The sequence below is a fragment of the Lissotriton helveticus genome, chromosome 10 (assembly GCF_964261635.1).
Source record: "Lissotriton helveticus chromosome 10, aLisHel1.1, whole genome shotgun sequence".
Taxonomy (NCBI): domain Eukaryota; kingdom Metazoa; phylum Chordata; class Amphibia; order Caudata; family Salamandridae; genus Lissotriton; species Lissotriton helveticus.
In genome coordinates this window covers 438,696,259-438,713,265 of record NC_136071.1, presented here as the reverse complement: position 1 = coordinate 438,713,265, position 17,007 = coordinate 438,696,259, and the positions used below count along the sequence as shown (strand labels likewise).

Here is a 17,007-nt window from a genome sequence, read left to right as displayed (position 1 = left end):
TGTCCCTGGCCCAGTGCATCATGGGAACAGGGCAGACCAAACTACCAAGCCAATTCTTCACCAGAAAGGAGACAAGCTTCCGGGGACCGGTTTCTGGCATTTCAGCCGACGTCGTCCCGGCTTGCTTGAATTCTGATGGAGCAGTGAGCAAGGGACCCATGTCTGAGTATACCCTGCCACACCTATAGTGGCCAAAAACGATTCAGAAAAGGGGGTGGTGATGAACAGAGTGTCTGAATTAAGCAGACCACTCTTACCCAGTCCAAAGATCAGGGCTTGATCCATCACCGTTATTTAGCTCACTCCCCCATCCCAGCTCAGAACCTGGCTATATGCAAATTAGTCTGTCCCTGGCCCAGTGCATCATGGGAACAGGGCAGACCAAACTACCAAGCCAATTCTTCACCAGAAAGGAGACAAGCTTCCGGGGACCGGTTTCTGGCATTTCAGCCCCTTTTCTGAATCGGAATGAAGGTAGGGCACATACACATGACTCCTCCATTTATTAGAGTAGTTAAAACCCTAGTCTTGGGGTGGGGACACGCTTCCATCAAATAATTTTGGGAGTAAATAATTTAGAGAAAATCTGATTTAAAAAACTATAATAATCAACAGGAGTGATGGATCTGTGCATCTGTGGGGCATAAAAAAGAGAAACTAACTTCACAGATGCCATGGTGTTATATGGACCCAATACATCCAATAGATAAAATAGTTTCAAACATTTTCCAAATCTAGTCTGGTGCCTGCGGCACATCAAGTGAGGAATCTTCACAAATGATTATCAATCTAAATGATACATATGGCAATGCAGCACAGCATATTTAGAATTGCTGGAATCAAAACAAACAACTTATAAATCCTGAAATTAAGGGTAAACAGTATCTATAGATTCTGTAATGGAAATGGATAGCATAGATGAAACTGGGTGTATTTCCTCTGTCACTTTATGCAAATATATATGAATTGAAATTAAAATATATAGTAACACTTAAACTGTAGTAGAAGAAAGATGCTGCAATGAGGCCATATTCATTGCCAACAGAATGCCCTGTTTATTAAATATTGGGTATCTTTTCAGTAGCCCATTTTTATTTGTTATTAGAGTTTTATAATGACATATTTAAATTTTGCTTTTCATATAAAAATAGTTATAAATATAGCCAGCAAAATGCCTCAGTTAATAAAGCATTTGTCTCTGTCTTCTTTGTACAATGTGCAGATCACAATCGTGAACTCTGGCAGGGCCAACTTAGCTTTTTATCCACCTTGAGGTCGCTAAAAGGAGTACCATTACATTTTCCAATAGTAAACCTTTTATATATAAAGTGCTAAAAAAAATGGAAGCATTGTGACAGTAAGCACTATTGAAATCATTATGGTGGTTAGTATATAATTCAGGCTAACAGCTTTCAATTTTTTTCCCAATTTTTGAAGCTAAATATAGAGAACCCCATCGATATTCCTCTCTTTATTTATTTCAAAATCTGGATAAAAAGGGAAATAACGTTGTTTTGTGAGTGTTTTTTAATGCGGTCAGTAACAACTGTCGGGCCAATAGCTGTGTTGATCGACAAGAAAGGAAGTAAAATGTGTATGTTTTTATATGATAGTACTGATCTATCATCTATGGGTTTCACATTATTAAAATCTGTCAGGCATTTAAGTACGAGTAAATGTAGAAGTTTATTAGTTTGGGTATAATTTTTATCAAAAACTCTGAAATAAATATGGATAACCAGAGATTAAATTTGCCAAAAATAAATTAGAAAAAAATAGAAAAAAGTGTCAAAAACAAATACCATAAACCTGGGAGTCTAATTATAATGCATATAATTGTTCTTCATATATGACATGTAAGAAATACAGTAAAGAAACTGCTGCTACCTGAGCATCATTTGCCACTGCCAATGTGGATATCTCTTCAGGGTGTCCAAACCAGTGCTTCTGTGATCCGGAGTGTAGATCTTCAACCACAATCACACAGCCACAGGTGTAAGCAAAGAAACCTTCATGGTATTGAGAGTGGAAGCAAAGGATTGTGGCAATTAAATTTCATAGTAATCATAAAGAAGTTTACAAATGATCTACACCTATGTACTGTCCATGTCTTGTCATCAACTCCCAACGCGTACCTCTCTCTTTACTACCTAACACCACTTAGCAAGGAAGGATCAAAGGGGCAGATGTAGGTAAGTCTCATTTACCGACTCTAGAATACCGAATCTTACCGATTCGGTATTCTAGATTCGGTAAATTAGATGTAGGTAATAATTCTGTAATTGTTACCGAATCGGTATGATTCGGTAATTACCGAATCGGTAAATACAGATTTGGTAAAATTATCGAATTGTCAAGGGGGACAGGGTGTCACTTTGACACCCTGTTGCACCCCTGATTCTGGCTTTAGGGCATGTATGTGTGCCACATGGCACAGGTGTACATGCACAGATGTGCATGTATACAGGAATTCGTTATTTACCACTAAATAGTATTTAGTGGTAAATAACTAATTCTAAAGGGCCCGTGGCACTGTTTTCAGTGCCACCTACATCTAGATTTACCGATTCGGTAAATTTACCGATCAGTATTTTACAGAATCCGTAAATTTACCGAATCGGTATTTTACCGAATCCGCAAATTTACCGAATTGGTAAGTTTAAGGCCCCCTACATATCAAAAACCAAATACCGGTCGGTAACACTGGTATTTGGCGACCTACATCTGGCCCAAAGTTACGTACCAGTTATTCTGGTTCTCCAACATGGCCTCTAATATACATCAACATGCTTGAATGATTCCCTAGTGTCAAGTTGGGAACCCTGCATAAACTATGTTCATATAGAAGCACTTTTACTCTCAATAACATTTAAAATTACAAACACCTTTGCATCCTATTCACCTCATTATAAATTACCCAAACTCCAGACACTCACAGGCCAGACGCTCAGATGGTCCCATCAGAGGCTTTCTTAATGGTCAAATGTTCTAGCTTGTTAAATGCTTTTGTTACATAAACACACATTGATAAACACACAGGGTGTAGGCATCGTTTGAAAAACTCCTCATTAACCTTTTATTTAAAAAAAAGTTCATACAAATCAGGGCTGTCCTGGAAAGTTTTGGGGTGATCCGTCAAGTGGGGACCAAGAATAGCGGGTGTAAAAAACTGAATTTATTTCATGCAATATCCATAGGGATGTTTGAACAGCTCTACAGCCAAAATAGCTAAACAGAATGTCATCGAATTTGGAAGGAAGCTATATCTGTACCAGGCAAGCATGCGTTCTGTGATTAGATGTAAATCTGTTCAGTACTTTTAGAGAAATTAAGGTTCAAAAGGTATAGCTATCTAGACACTTAGGTTTGCATGAAGCTTGTGGGAGTCCCGTAGGGATGTAACTTTAAAAAGTAAAGCAAATCAAACGGCCAAAAGGGCTTTCTTTTGGCCAGCTGTCTCACTCCTGTGAGACTGAGAGACTCCAATGAGTCCCACGGGAGCTTGCCCTTTGAGTGACTGGCCGCAATTCAATCAAAAATGTTGCAGCTGCAATACATGCCTTAGGGACTAAAATAGGCACTGCGATCCCATGGTTACCAGCAATGGTCTTTTGACTTCAGTGGGAGTCCCATGGGAATCAGCCCTCTGGCTCCCATGAGAGTCCTGTGTGAAAGGGAGAACTTTTTTTTTTTTTTAAAGAGGGGAATAAGGGAGGGGAGGGTTAGTGATTATTGAGGTTGGAGGGGGGTCTTGGCCGCCAGTGGGGGGGGGGGGGGGGGTTGGCCTGGTGTGGGTGGTTGAGCACAGGGTCTGGCTAAATGCACGATATACCAATACATACAGCGTCTTTGTTTTATGCCGGCGTGTGTGCCCCCTACAAGGTTGGAGATATATCTGGGCAGTGAGGCTCGAGTACTTTCCGTCCGAGTCTGAAACAATTGTTCATCACAAATATGAGGCAGCTTTTAAATCGGCACGCATAAAACAAAGACGCTGTATGTATTGGTATATCGTGAATGGCACTTGCATGGGCTTGTGTGCTGTAGCATTGTGAATATCTTCTGGCACAATTCTGACTGGTCTGCCCCGTGTTTACACATTCACGGCCATACATTTATCTTTCCTAGCGGGCTTGAGTTGTTACACCAAGCTACCGAAGGACACGTGATCGGAGGACACGGGGTCCAATATATGGTTGCCGGTACGTCCGGATGTGGCAAATCATAAGGTAAAGCTGTGGCCCCACATCGTTGGGTTATTTGTGAGTGACTGTCAGCACGTATCCCCGTTCTGGGGTGCTTTTATTTTACCTCAGTGTTCTGTTTTATCTTTGATACAGGTCCAATATATACATGAGTGTGACGATTACGAACCAAGAACCCCAGTTTGCCCTGATGAAATTGCTGAAAAAAGAGCAATGAAACATGTCGGCACTTTGAACTTTTATGGTATATGAGAATCCATTTTTAATTTGGAAAGGCTTGCAGCACTAGAATAAAGATAGAGAGCTAGCAACCCTGACCACTAAGCATTTTTAACCTTTTTGGGTTGCACTTTACACACTTAATATATTTTTTGTTGGGGTGAGTGGTGCACTGTTACATCTTCCTATGCACCCTGGTATTAGAAATATTTCTTTATCACTATTATGACTACCTACACATTTTATTGTTGTTACTTGGTTATTTTCACACACTGCACACAGAGAGAGTGACCGATGATGAGAAGTGGGTACACTGGATATTATTAAACCAGGAACCCCCTCGGGTGTCACGTCCGTGAGGCACTCTCTCTGTTCTCACACATTTTTCCTGGTGGTTGTGGGAACCTGTATCTATTGTTTAAAGCTACATCCTTGACCTACGAGATTAGTGGTATTTAACACGTTTAGGATGATCTAGATGGTGCATCAGAACATCCGTGTTGGTCTATAAAGTTTGGATGTTTTGAATTAGGTAAGGCGCTTTTTGTTTATAGTTGTTCTTAGTGAGTCAGACCCTCCCATCCCTGTGGCCCTACTCTGACCATTGATTTCAACTTCTTTCTTGAACTGACTCGTTTTGTTGATTATGCTGTTTCTGTGGCCTGTTTGATGGCCAGAACTGTCATATTGCTTGTATGGGCAAAAGTGGTTTACCTGTGAAAAAGGCTGCCTAACGAACAAGTTACTTACCTTCGGTAACGCTTTTTCTGGTAGATACAATATCTGTCGGTGGATTCCTCACCTTGTGAATATCCCCCTTGCGTCAGCAACATTCGGAAATTCTTTTCGTAGCCTCGCGCCGACGTGGACTTGGACGTCATAGAGACACGGCAACGCATGCGACTCCGCTGACGTCATCGACGCCTATAATAGGCCCACGCCGGCGTGATGACATCAGTTCCGCCCTTTTTTCCGTGCCTTCGAGGCACACGGACGGACCAATGACAGTAGATATATACAAAGTATACAGAGTACACAATAGTCAAGGCAAAACACACAGTGTAAAGCAAATGCAGGAAAGCAATTGTAACATTTCCTTGACAACAAAATAAGTATACATTACATTACAGTAACTCTGGTATAGAAGAGTGGACAACGGGGAGGCGGGTGGGTCAGTGAGGAATCCACAGGCAGATATTGTATCTACCAGAAAAAGCGTTACCGAAGTAAAAGTAACTTGTTCTTCTGATAGATAAATCTGCCGTGTGGATTCCTCACCTTGTGAATAGAGTCCCACAGCAGTCCCCACTCCCGGAGGAGGGTGTCCACTCTGCTATACCAGGAAATCCTGGAGGACAGCGCGCGCGAAGTGGCCCCTCCCTCCTCACCTCACCATCTAAGCAGTAATGCTTTGCAAAAGTGTGGAGGGAGGACCAAGTTGCCGCCTTACAAATGTCCTCAACAGGAACACCTCTAGCCAATGCTGAGGTTGACGATTTAGCTCTAGTAGAATGAGCCCTTATACCCTCTGGAGGTTCCTTACCGGCCAAAGAGTAGCAGATCTTTATACATAGTACGATCCATCTTGACAAGGTTCTTTTATGGACCGCTCTTCCTCTTTTGCAGCCAGCAAAACCAACGAAGAGCTGGTCATCCAAACGACAGTCTTTAGTTCTGTCCAGGTAAAAAGACACCGCCCTCTTAGGGTCCAGACGGTGTAACCTCTCCTCCTCCTTGGAAGGATGTGGGGGAGGATGAAAGGCAGGGAGGGTAATGGATTGACCAAGGTGGAAAGGAGTAACCACCTTCGGAAGAAAAGCAGCCCTGGTCCTAAGAACCATTCGATCAGCATGAATGGTCAAGAAAGGGGGCTTGGAACTAAGAGCCTGAAGCTCACTTACCCTCCTTGCAGAGGTTATTGCAACGAGGAAGACTGCCTTAAAAGTCAAAAGCCTCATAGGACATTTGTGAAGAGGCTCAAAGGGAGCACCCATCAGAAAGGTCAAGACAAGATTTAAGTCCCACTGAGGCACAATAAAAGGAGAAGGAGGGAACTTGTTTGTGAGGCCCTTCAAAAACCTTAAAACTACAGGAGACTTAAAAAGAGATGGCTGATCAGGCAAACAGAGAAATGCCGACAGCGCTGAAAGATAGCCCTTAACTGTGGCAATAGCAAGCCCCTGCTGTGCCAGAGAGAGGGCAAACTGGAGAACATCAGACAAATGGGCTCTCAAAGGGTCTATAGATTTCTCCCCACACCAAGCGACAAATTTTGACCACCTATAAGAATAGATGGACTTAGTGGAGTCACGCCTGGCTGACAAGATGACATCCACCACGTCAGGCGGGAGAGAAAAGGAATTCAGGTTGCCCCGTTCAATCTCCAGGCATGAAGGTGCAATGTCTGGAGGTGGGGGTGTAGAACCTGCCCCTCCATCTGAGAGAGGAGGTCTGCCCTGAGAGGGAGACGGAGCGGCGGGCGAGAGGAGAGGTGGAGAGGATCTGTATACCACACCCTTCTTGGCCAGTCCGGGGCGACCAATATGACTTGGGCCCGGTCTTGGCGAATCTTCCTCAGAACCCGAGGAATCAAAGGTATGGGAGGAAATGCGTAAAGGAGTTGTCTTCCCCAATTCAACTGAAACGCGTCCCCCAAGGCTCCTTGCAACGGATACTGGAGACTGCAGAATGACAGGCAGTGAGCATTCTCGCGAGTGGCGAACAGGTCCACCTGAGGAGTTCCCCACGTCCGAAAGACGTAACGAACCACCTCCGGGTGAAGCCTCCACTCGTGGTCGGCCGAGAACTGCCGACTGACACTGTCTGCACGCACGTTCAGAACTCCGGCCAGATGATTCGCCATCAGACAAATCTGATGGTCCTGAACCCAGGACCAGAGACGCAGAGCTTCTCTGCAGAGACACTGCGACCCCACTCCTCCCTGCTTGTTGATGTACCACATCGCGGTCGTGTTGTCCGTCAGGACTTGGATCGACCGACCGCGAAGGGAAGGGAGGAAGGCCTTGAGCGCCAAACGTATCGCACGCAATTCTAGAAGGTTGATATGAAGCAACCTTTCCTCTGGAGACCAAAGACCCTTGACCTCCAGATCCCCCAGATGAGCACCCCACCCTAGAGTGGATGCATCCGTTATTACTGTGGCCACCGGAGGAGGCAGCTGAAAAGGCTTGCCTTGAGACAGGTTGCCTTCCACGCTCCACCAAGACAGAACCGCTGCAGCTTCTCTGGAGATCCTCACCGACTCCCTGAGATCTCCGTGGTGCTGATACCACTGCCTGCGGAGGCACCACTGGAGCGCCCTCATGTGCCAGCGTGCATGGTTGACCAACAGAATGCATGAAGCCATCAAACCGAGCAGGCGAAGGACCTTCAGGACTGGAACGACCGCTCCATTGTAAAATAAAGGAATCATTTCCTGTATGTCTCGAATCCTTTGTGGAGGAGGGAATGCACGACATACAGTTGTGTCCAGTACAGCACCTATGAACAGGTTGCGCTGGGAGGGCACCAGGTGAGACTTGGGTACATTTATCGAAAAACCCAACCTGTACAAAAACTGGGTTGTCTCTCGCAGATGATGGAGCACTCTCTCTGACGACTCCGCTTTGATCAGCCAGTCGTCTAAATAAGGGAATACTGGAATCCCTGATCTTCTGAGATGCGCCGCCACCACTGCCATCACCTTGGTGAAGACTCGAGGCGCAGTAGTAAGTCCAAACGGAAGGACCGCAAACTGGTAGTGCTGCGATCCCACCGTAAAACGGAGATACCTCCTGTGCGACTTCAGGATTGGGATGTGAAAGTACGCATCCTGTAAGTCGAGTGACACCATCCAGTCTTCTTCTAGCAGCGCTTGAAGAACCTGAGCAAGGGTGAGCATCTTGAATTTCTCCTGTTTCAGACAGACATTCAAGATCCTGAGATCCAGGATTGGACGAAGTCTGCCATCCTTCTTGGGAATCAGAAAATACCTGGAGTAGCATCCCTGACCCCTTTCCTGCTCTGGGACTACCTCTATCGCACCCTTTCTTAACAGAGTCTTCACTTCCTCCTGTAGAAGCAACAGATGTTCCTCGGTGCAAAAACCTTGGCAAGGCGGGTAATTGGGAGGGAATTCCCGAAAGGGAAGGGCATACCCATTTTCTACAAGATTGAGAACCCAAAGATCTGATGTAACAGATTCCCAATCCTGTAGAAAATGGGTAAGCCAACCCCCCACCGGACCCACATGATCCTGAATGGTGGATCTAGGACTGCTTTTCTGGGGCAGGAGGGTTGGAGGAAGTGGAGGAGGAAGAGGCTTGACGTCCACGAGGACGCGCTCTCTGTTTTCCCCTGTATGATCTGTACATGGAATTTTGCTGCTGCTGCTGTTGTTGCTGCTGCTGCTGACCTTGTCGGTAATTCCGAAAGGAAGAGCGACCAAAACCCCTGAATCTCCTGTTGGTCGAAGAGCCTCTTATCTGAAGACCTAAAGACTTAGCAGTTGCCCTACTGTCCTTAAATCTCTCAAGGGCTGCATCAGCCTTCTTCCCAAAGAGGCCAGACCCATCAAAGGGAAGATCCAATAAAGTTGCTTGAACATCCCCCGAAAAGTCCGAGGATTTTAACCAAGCAGACCTTCTAGTAGCGACAGCAGTGCCCATGATGCGCGCCACAGAGTCCGCAGTGTCCAGACCACTTTGTATAACTTGGCGAGCTGCTGCCTGTGCGTCTGAGATCACCTCCTCAAAGTCCATCCTGTTGGCATCAGGAACCTTAGGAGTAAGAACACGCAAAGAATCCATAAGGGCATGCACATATCTCCCCATCAAACAAGTGGCATTTGTTGACTTTAATGCCATACTTGCAGAGGAGAAGGTCTTTTTAGCAACCTGATGTTGTTTCTTTGTCTCCTTTTCACATGGAACCTGGGGAAAGGCACTTACATTCTTCTTAGAACATGCAGCTTGAATGACCAGGCTCTCCGGCGAAGGATGAGAGGTCAAAAAAGCAGGGTCCTCAGGAGCAACCCTGTACCTCCTGGCCACACTCTTAGAAACCGCAGGAGCTGACAATGGTTTCTTCCATACCTCCAAAATGGGTTCTGTCAAGGCATCATTAAATGGAAGTAAAGGTTCCACTACTGAATTTGGAGAATGTGAGACCTCAGTTAGAATATTGGATTTAAATTCCACAGTTGGCAAAGTTAATTGAAGGAGATCAGCAGCCTTCCTCATAACTAAATGATAAGGTTGAACATCCTTAGAAGGCGTACCAGAGCCTGAGAGCAACTCCCACTCTGGAGAGAAATCCAGACTTCCTGTGTCAGCCAACTCCTCAAAACAATCCTCATCCAATTCACCTTCCTCCATATCAGAATGTGAATCCAAGTACCTCCTTTCTTCCAAAAGGTGTTGAGCCTCCTTTCTGGATCTCTCCTTCACACGTTTTGCAACAGGATCCACCATCGGCTCCGATGGATTCGGGATCGACGTCGGTATCGAACTCGATGGTTCAATGGGATGTACTTGAGGACGACTTGGAGCGGGCGACGTCGGAATCGGCGTCGATGGCCTCGGCGGAGTCGGAAACTGCCAAGGCGGCATCGGAGCCGGCATATAAGGCATAAACGGAGCCGGAGGATAGGAGTGAGGAACTTATAAATTGAAAGCCAGAGGACCCATGGGACCCGAAGGTGCACCAGAGGGGTACCACGCCCTTGAGAAGACGCCATACATAGCGTTCAGAAACGCCGATGGGTCCTGGCTTGGGGTTGGAAAGGGTGGCTGAAAACCTTCAGGCTGATCTTGAGGAGTGTTCGGATTCGGCTCTTTGACAGGCGCGGAATCCACATCCTCCTGAACCTCTTCCTCTTCTCGGGCCGGGGACGGCGCCGAAGACGGATTCGGAGCCTGAGTCGGAGACTGTACTCGCGACTCCGAAGGTGAGGCCTCACCTTCAGGTTCAGAGACATCAAGAGTAACCACCTTAGAACGTACCATCTTCGGTGATCTCGACCTCGACCCCAACTCCTTACCGGAACGACGTCGGGACTCATGTCTCCTCTTCTTATGCTTCTTCTTCGATTTCGAAGCATGATCTGAATTCGACTTCGAGGATGATCCTTCACGAGATCCAGACCTCGACTTCGTCCTCGACCTCGCCCTTCGAGAACGAGATCTCTACGATTTCTCTTTCCCAGCTTTCAGTCTTGCCACCAGGAGTTTTGCTTCTCTCTCCCTCAGGGCCTTCGGATTCATCTTCCGACATGAAGAACCACCATCTACATCATGGTCAGAACTCAAACACCAGATGCAGTCATTGTGTGGGTCGGTAATAGACATCATTTTACTGCACTCCCTGCAGGGCTTGAAGCCAGTCTTCTTCGAAGACATCGTCGAAGAAATTGAATACAGAAAAGCAGACAAAGGCAACAAAAAGGCAACAAAGTACCAGTTGGCTACTGAGATTCCCGATAACCGTTAGCGTCGACGACGCGGAAAAAAGGGAACTGATGTCATCACACCGGCGTGGGCCTATTATAGGCGTCGGTGACGTCAGCGGAGTCGCGTGCGATGCCGTGTCTCTATGACGTCCAAGTCCACGTCGGCGCGAGGCTACGAAAAGAATTTCCGAATGTTGCTGACGCAAGGGAGATATTCACAAGGTGAGGAATCCACACGGCAGATGTATCTATCAGAATTGGAGTATACCTAGAGGCCTGGTTGCATCGGTATCCATCTTAATTGACTGAAGCATGCCGTTAATCTTTTCACCGAAAATGATATTCTTGCGAAACAGGATGTCCATTATTTTCAACTGCATCTCAGGCCTCAAAAAAGTGCTACGCAGCAAACTCAAATTACGCACCACTGAAGCATTGCTGATGTGTCTAAACACACTATTAGATGCATCCATAGCTGAATCTATGAAAGAAGATGAAGCTTGTTCCTCCTCACAAATGATTGCATTTACTTCCAGCCTTTCCTCATATGGTAATTTATAGATTAAAGGTGCCAGATCACTCCATAATTGTCTATTAACACTAGCCGCCACTTGCAATCTTGACTATGTCTGCTGTCAGAACACTGGCATACTTCTACATAGTCCCACTTTGTTCTCTCTTTTGTTCATTGGACCTGTGCATGGCACAGATGGATGACGGGATCGCCACTGCACAGATGTAGTGAATACTGATTCAGTTTAAAATTAATTCAGAATGCAAGGAGGTGCCAAAGTGGTGGTTTTATACTACTTTTCTAATTGAACCAAATTGACAGAGGCTGTAGCCATGTTATGCATCATTTCTCGCTCTTCTTCTCAAATATAGACTATACTGGGTATAGATCTGGCACTCCTGTTTGACTGCTCTTTGAAAATCAAATAGAAGAACAAGTTACTTACCTTCGGTAATGCATTATCTGGTAGAGACTCTATCTAGCCTTACCTTAAAAGATCACATGCTGGATCCGGAAACTTTTGTTCGAGCAATAACCCTTGCATGAGCCGTTGGGTGGCTCCATTCGGCTCTGTGTGACGCAGTTGGCAGCGTCGGTTATGACGTCGCGGTAGTCTATATTAACGCCACCCAGGCGTGCAGACGTCAGTACATTTCGATTTTCCACACCAGAAGTGCAGAGCTACGAAATAACTGATGAAAACGTGTGAAAAACTAGGGCCCTTAAAAGGAGAGTTACCCTAGTCCTAACAAAATCAGCCGGCAAAGTGGGGAGGCATGGGTGGGCCTGTAAGGAATCTGGAGCTGGAGTCCCTACCAGATAATGCGTTACCGAAGGTAAGGAACTTGTTCATCTGATAGAGACTTCTAGCTGCAGATTCCTTACCTCTGAATTAGATACACAGCCATACCATCCAGGCGGTGGGTTGTGGACCAATACCTTTGTGAACGTGGGCTGACGGCGGGCTGGAAACGCAGGCAAGGAGGCCGGATATAGTGGGCAATAATGTCCTTTTATTGCACACAAGACAGTTCGTACAACAAGAGAGGAAACAAAGATGTGGCTCCAGACAACAGGATGTGCAGTCTTCTTCCGCCTCCGGGTGTCGAGGGGTTCGGTGAGGGTCTCGGTCTTGGGTGTAGACATCTGCAGAAGGTCGGGAAGGAACCTCGGAGGGCAGTAAGAGAAAACAAGGAGAAGGAGCCGTTAGTCCCACTGGGGCTAGAGGTCAGGTACCGTAACCGTCACCGGGGGTGAGGAAGTAGAAGGGACCGTGAGGGATGGGTGGGGAGGACAAGGAGAGGCAAAGGATGAAGGGGTGTTGAAGAAGGTTCGTGTGGGGACAGAGTATATACAGTGCAAGGTGCTGTATATTATATACAAGGTGTCTAATTGCTATACGGGTCGTGTCTAAGATAGAGGGAGTAATTACACAAGGGCCGTATTATTTACACATAGCACCTAACGTGCTTTTAAGATGGTAGCTGGTACTCACGTGCTCTGCCGCAAGCTCACTTACCCTCCTTGCAGAGGTTATTGCAACGAGGAAGACTGCCTTAAAAGTCAAAAGCCTCATAGGACATTTGTGAAGAGGCTCAAAGGGAGCACCCATCAGAAAGGTCAAGACAAGATTTAAGTCCCACTGAGGCACAATAAAAGGAGTAGGAGGGAACTTATTTGTGAGGCCCTTCAAAAACCTTAAAACTACAGGAGACTTAAAAAGAGATGGCTGATCAGGCAAACAGAGAAATGCCGACAGCGCTGAAAGATAGCCCTTAACTGTGGCAATAGCAAGCCCCTGCTGTGCCAGAGAGAGGGCAAACTGGAGAACATCAGACAAATGGGCTCTCAAAGGGTCTATAGATTTCTCCCCACACCAAGCGACAAATTTTGACCACCTAAAAGAATAGATGGACTTAGTGGAGTCACGCCTGGCTGACAAGATGACATCCACCACGTCAGGCGGGAGAGAAAAGGAATTCAGGTTGCCCCGTTCAATCTCCAGGCATGAAGGTGCAATGTCTGGAGGTGGGGGTGTAGAACCTGCCCCTCCATCTGAGAGAGGAGGTCTGCCCTGAGAGGGAGACGGAGCGGCGGGCGAGAGGAGAGGTGGAGAGGATCTGTATACCACACCCTTCTTGGCCAGTCCGGGGCGACCAATATGACTTGGGCCCGGTCTTGGCGAATCTTCCTCAGAACCCGAGGAATCAAAGGTATGGGAGGAAATGCGTAAAGGAGTTGTCTTCCCCAATTCAACTGAAACGCGTCCCCCAAGGCTCCTTGCAACGGATACTGGAGACTGCAGAATGACAGGCAGTGAGCATTCTCGCGAGTGGCGAACAGGGCCACCTGAGGAGTTCCCCACGTCCGAAAGACGTGACGAACCACCTCCGGGTGAAGCCTCCACTCGTGGTCGGCCGAGAACTGCCGACTGACACTGTCTGCACGCACGTTCAGAACTCCGGCCAGATGATTCGCCATCAGACAAATCTGATGGTCCTGAACCCAGGACCAGAGACGCAGAGCCTCTCTGCAGAGACACTGCGACCCCACTCCTCCCTGCTTGTTGATGTACCACATCGCGGTCGTGTTGTCCGTCAGGACTTGGATCGACCGACCGCGAAGGGAAGGGAGGAAGGCCTTGAGCGCCAAACGTATCGCCCGCAATTCTAGAAGGTTGATATGAAGCAACCTTTCCTCTGGAGACCAAAGACCCTTGACCTCCAGATCCCCCAGATGAGCACCCCACCCTAGAGTGGATGCATCCGTTATTACTGTGGCCACCGGAGGAGGCAGCTGAAAAGGCTTGCCTTGAGACAGGTTGCCTTCCACGCTCCACCAAGACAGATCCGCTGCAGCTTCTCTGGAGATCCTCACCGACTCCCTGAGATCTCCGTTGTGCTGATACCACTGCCTGCGGAGGCACCACTGGAGCGCCCTCATGTGCCAGCGTGCATGGTTGACCAACAGAATGCATGAAGCCATCAAACCGAGCAGGCGAAGGACCTTCAGGACTGGAACGACCGCTCCATTGTAAAATAAAGGAATCATTTCCTGTATGTCTCGAATCCTTTGTGGAGGAGGGAATGCACGACATACAGTTGTGTCCAGTACAGCACCTATGAACAGGTTGCGCTGGGAGGGCACCAGGTGAGACTTGGGTACATTTATCGAAAAACCCAACCTGTACAAAAACTGGGTTGTCTCTCGCAGATGATGGAGCACTCTCTCTGACGACTCCGCTTTGATCAGCCAGTCGTCTAAATAAGGGAATACTGGAATCCCTGATCTTCTGAGATGCGCCGCCACCACTGCCATCACCTTGGTGAAGACTCGAGGCGCAGTAGTAAGTCCAAACGGAAGGACCGCAAACTGGTAGTGCTGCGATCCCACCGTAAAACGGAGATACCTCCTGTGCGACTTCAGGATTGGGATGTGAAAGTACGCATCCTGTAAGTCGAGTGACACCATCCAGTCTTCTTCTAGCAGCGCTTGAAGAACCTGAGCAAGGGTGAGCATCTTGAATTTCTCCTGTTTCAGACAGACATTCAAGATCCTGAGATCCAGGATTGGACGAAGTCTGCCATCCTTCTTGGGAATCAGAAAATACCTGGAGTAGCATCCCTGACCCCTTTCCTGCTCTGGGACTACCTCTATCGCACCCTTTCTTAACAGAGTCTTCACTTCCTCCTGTAGAAGCAACAGATGTTCCTCGGTGCAAAAACCTTGGCAAGGCGGGTAATTGGGAGGGAATTCCCGAAAGGGAAGGGCATACCCATTTTCTACAAGATTGAGAACCCAAAGATCTGATGTAACAGATTCCCAATCCTGTAGAAAATGGGTAAGCCAACCCCCCACCGGACCCACATGATCCTGAATGGTGGATCTAGGACTGCTTTTCTGGGGCAGGAGGGTTGGAGGAAGTGGAGGAGGAAGAGGCTTGACGTCCACGAGGACGCGCTCTCTGTTTTCCCCTGTATGATCTGTACATGGAATTTTGCTGCTGCTGCTGTTGTTGCTGCTGCTGCTGACCTTGTCGGTAATTCCGAAAGGAAGAGCGACCAAAACCCCTGAATCTCCTGTTGGTCGAAGAGCCTCTTATCTGAAGACCTAAAGACTTAGCAGTTGCCCTACTGTCCTTAAATCTCTCAAGGGCTGCATCAGCCTTCTTCCCAAAGAGGCCAGACCCATCAAAGGGAAGATCCAATAAAGTTGCTTGAACATCCCCCGAAAAGTCCGAGGATTTTAACCAAGCAGACCTTCTAGTAGCGACAGCAGTGCCCATGATGCGCGCCACAGAGTCCGCAGTGTCCAGACCACTTTGTATAACTTGGCGAGCTGCTGCCTGTGCGTCTGAGATCACCTCCTCAAAGTCCATCCTGTTGGCATCAGGAACCTTAGGAGTAAGAACACGCAAAGAATCCATAAGGGCATGCACATATCTCCCCATCAAACAAGTGGCATTTGTTGACTTTAATGCCATACTTGCAGAGGAGAAGGTCTTTTTAGCAACCTGATGTTGTTTCTTTGCCTCCTTTTCACATGGAACCTGGGGAAAGGCACTTACATTCTTCTTAGAACATGCAGCTTGAATGACCAGGCTCTCCGGCGAAGGATGAGAGGTCAAAAAAGCAGGGTCCTCAGGAGCAACCCTGTACCTCCTGGCCACACTCTTAGAAACCGCAGGAGCTGACAATGGTTTCTTCCATACCTCCAAAATGGGTTCTGTCAAGGCATCATTAAATGGAAGTAAAGGTTCCACTACTGAATTTGGAGAATGTGAGACCTCAGTTAGAATATTGGATTTAAATTCCACAGTTGGCAAAGTTAATTGAAGGAGATCAGCAGCCTTCCTCATAACTAAATGATAAGGTTGAACATCCTTAGAAGGCGTACCAGAGCCTGAGAGCAACTCCCACTCTGGAGAGAAATCCAGACTTCCTGTGTCAGCCAACTCCTCAAAACAATCCTCATCCAATTCACCTTCCTCCATATCAGAATGTGAATCCAAGTACCTCCTTTCTTCCAAAAGGTGTTGAGCCTCCTTTCTGGATCTCTCCTTCACACGTTTTGCAACAGGATCCACCATCGGCTCCGATGGATTCGGGATCGACGTCGGTATCGAACTCGATGGTTCAATGGGATGTACTTGAGGACGACTTGGAGCGGGCGACGTCGGAATCGGCGTCGATGGCCTCGGCGGAGTCGGAAACTGCCAAGGCGGCATCGGAGCCGGCATATAAGGCATAAACGGAGCCGGAGGATAGGAGTGAGGAACTTATAAATTGAAAGCCAGAGGACCCATGGGACCCGAAGGTGCACCAGAGGGGTACCACGCCCTTGAGAAGACGCCATACATAGCGTTCAGAAACGCCGATGGGTCCTGGCTTGGGGTTGGAAAGGGTGGCTGAAAACCTTCAGGCTGATCTTGAGGAGTGTTCGGATTCGGCTCTTTGACAGGCGCGGAATCCACATCCTCCTGAACCTCTTCCTCTTCTCGGGCCGGGGACGGCGCCGAAGACGGATTCGGAGCCTGAGTCGGAGACTGTACTCGCGACTCCGAAGGTGAGGCCTCACCTTCAGGTTCAGAGACATCAAGAGTAACCACCTTAGAACGTACC

At 47.4% G+C, this 17,007-nt stretch overlaps 1 protein-coding gene across 2 annotated transcripts in view; it reads right to left on the bottom strand.

Annotated features, from left to right (window-relative positions):
• LOC144784260 (mitochondrial Rho GTPase 2-like) overlaps positions 1-17,007 on the bottom strand; it is a 1,917,079-nt gene that overhangs the window by 1,092,007 nt on the left and 808,065 nt on the right. For both annotated transcript variants that reach the window (XM_078662926.1, XM_078662927.1), the window contains exon 31: positions 1,888-2,009. In XM_078662926.1, coding sequence (XP_078519052.1) covers positions 1,888-2,009 — 122 coding nt within the window. The remainder of the gene's footprint in view (positions 1-1,887; positions 2,010-17,007) is intronic.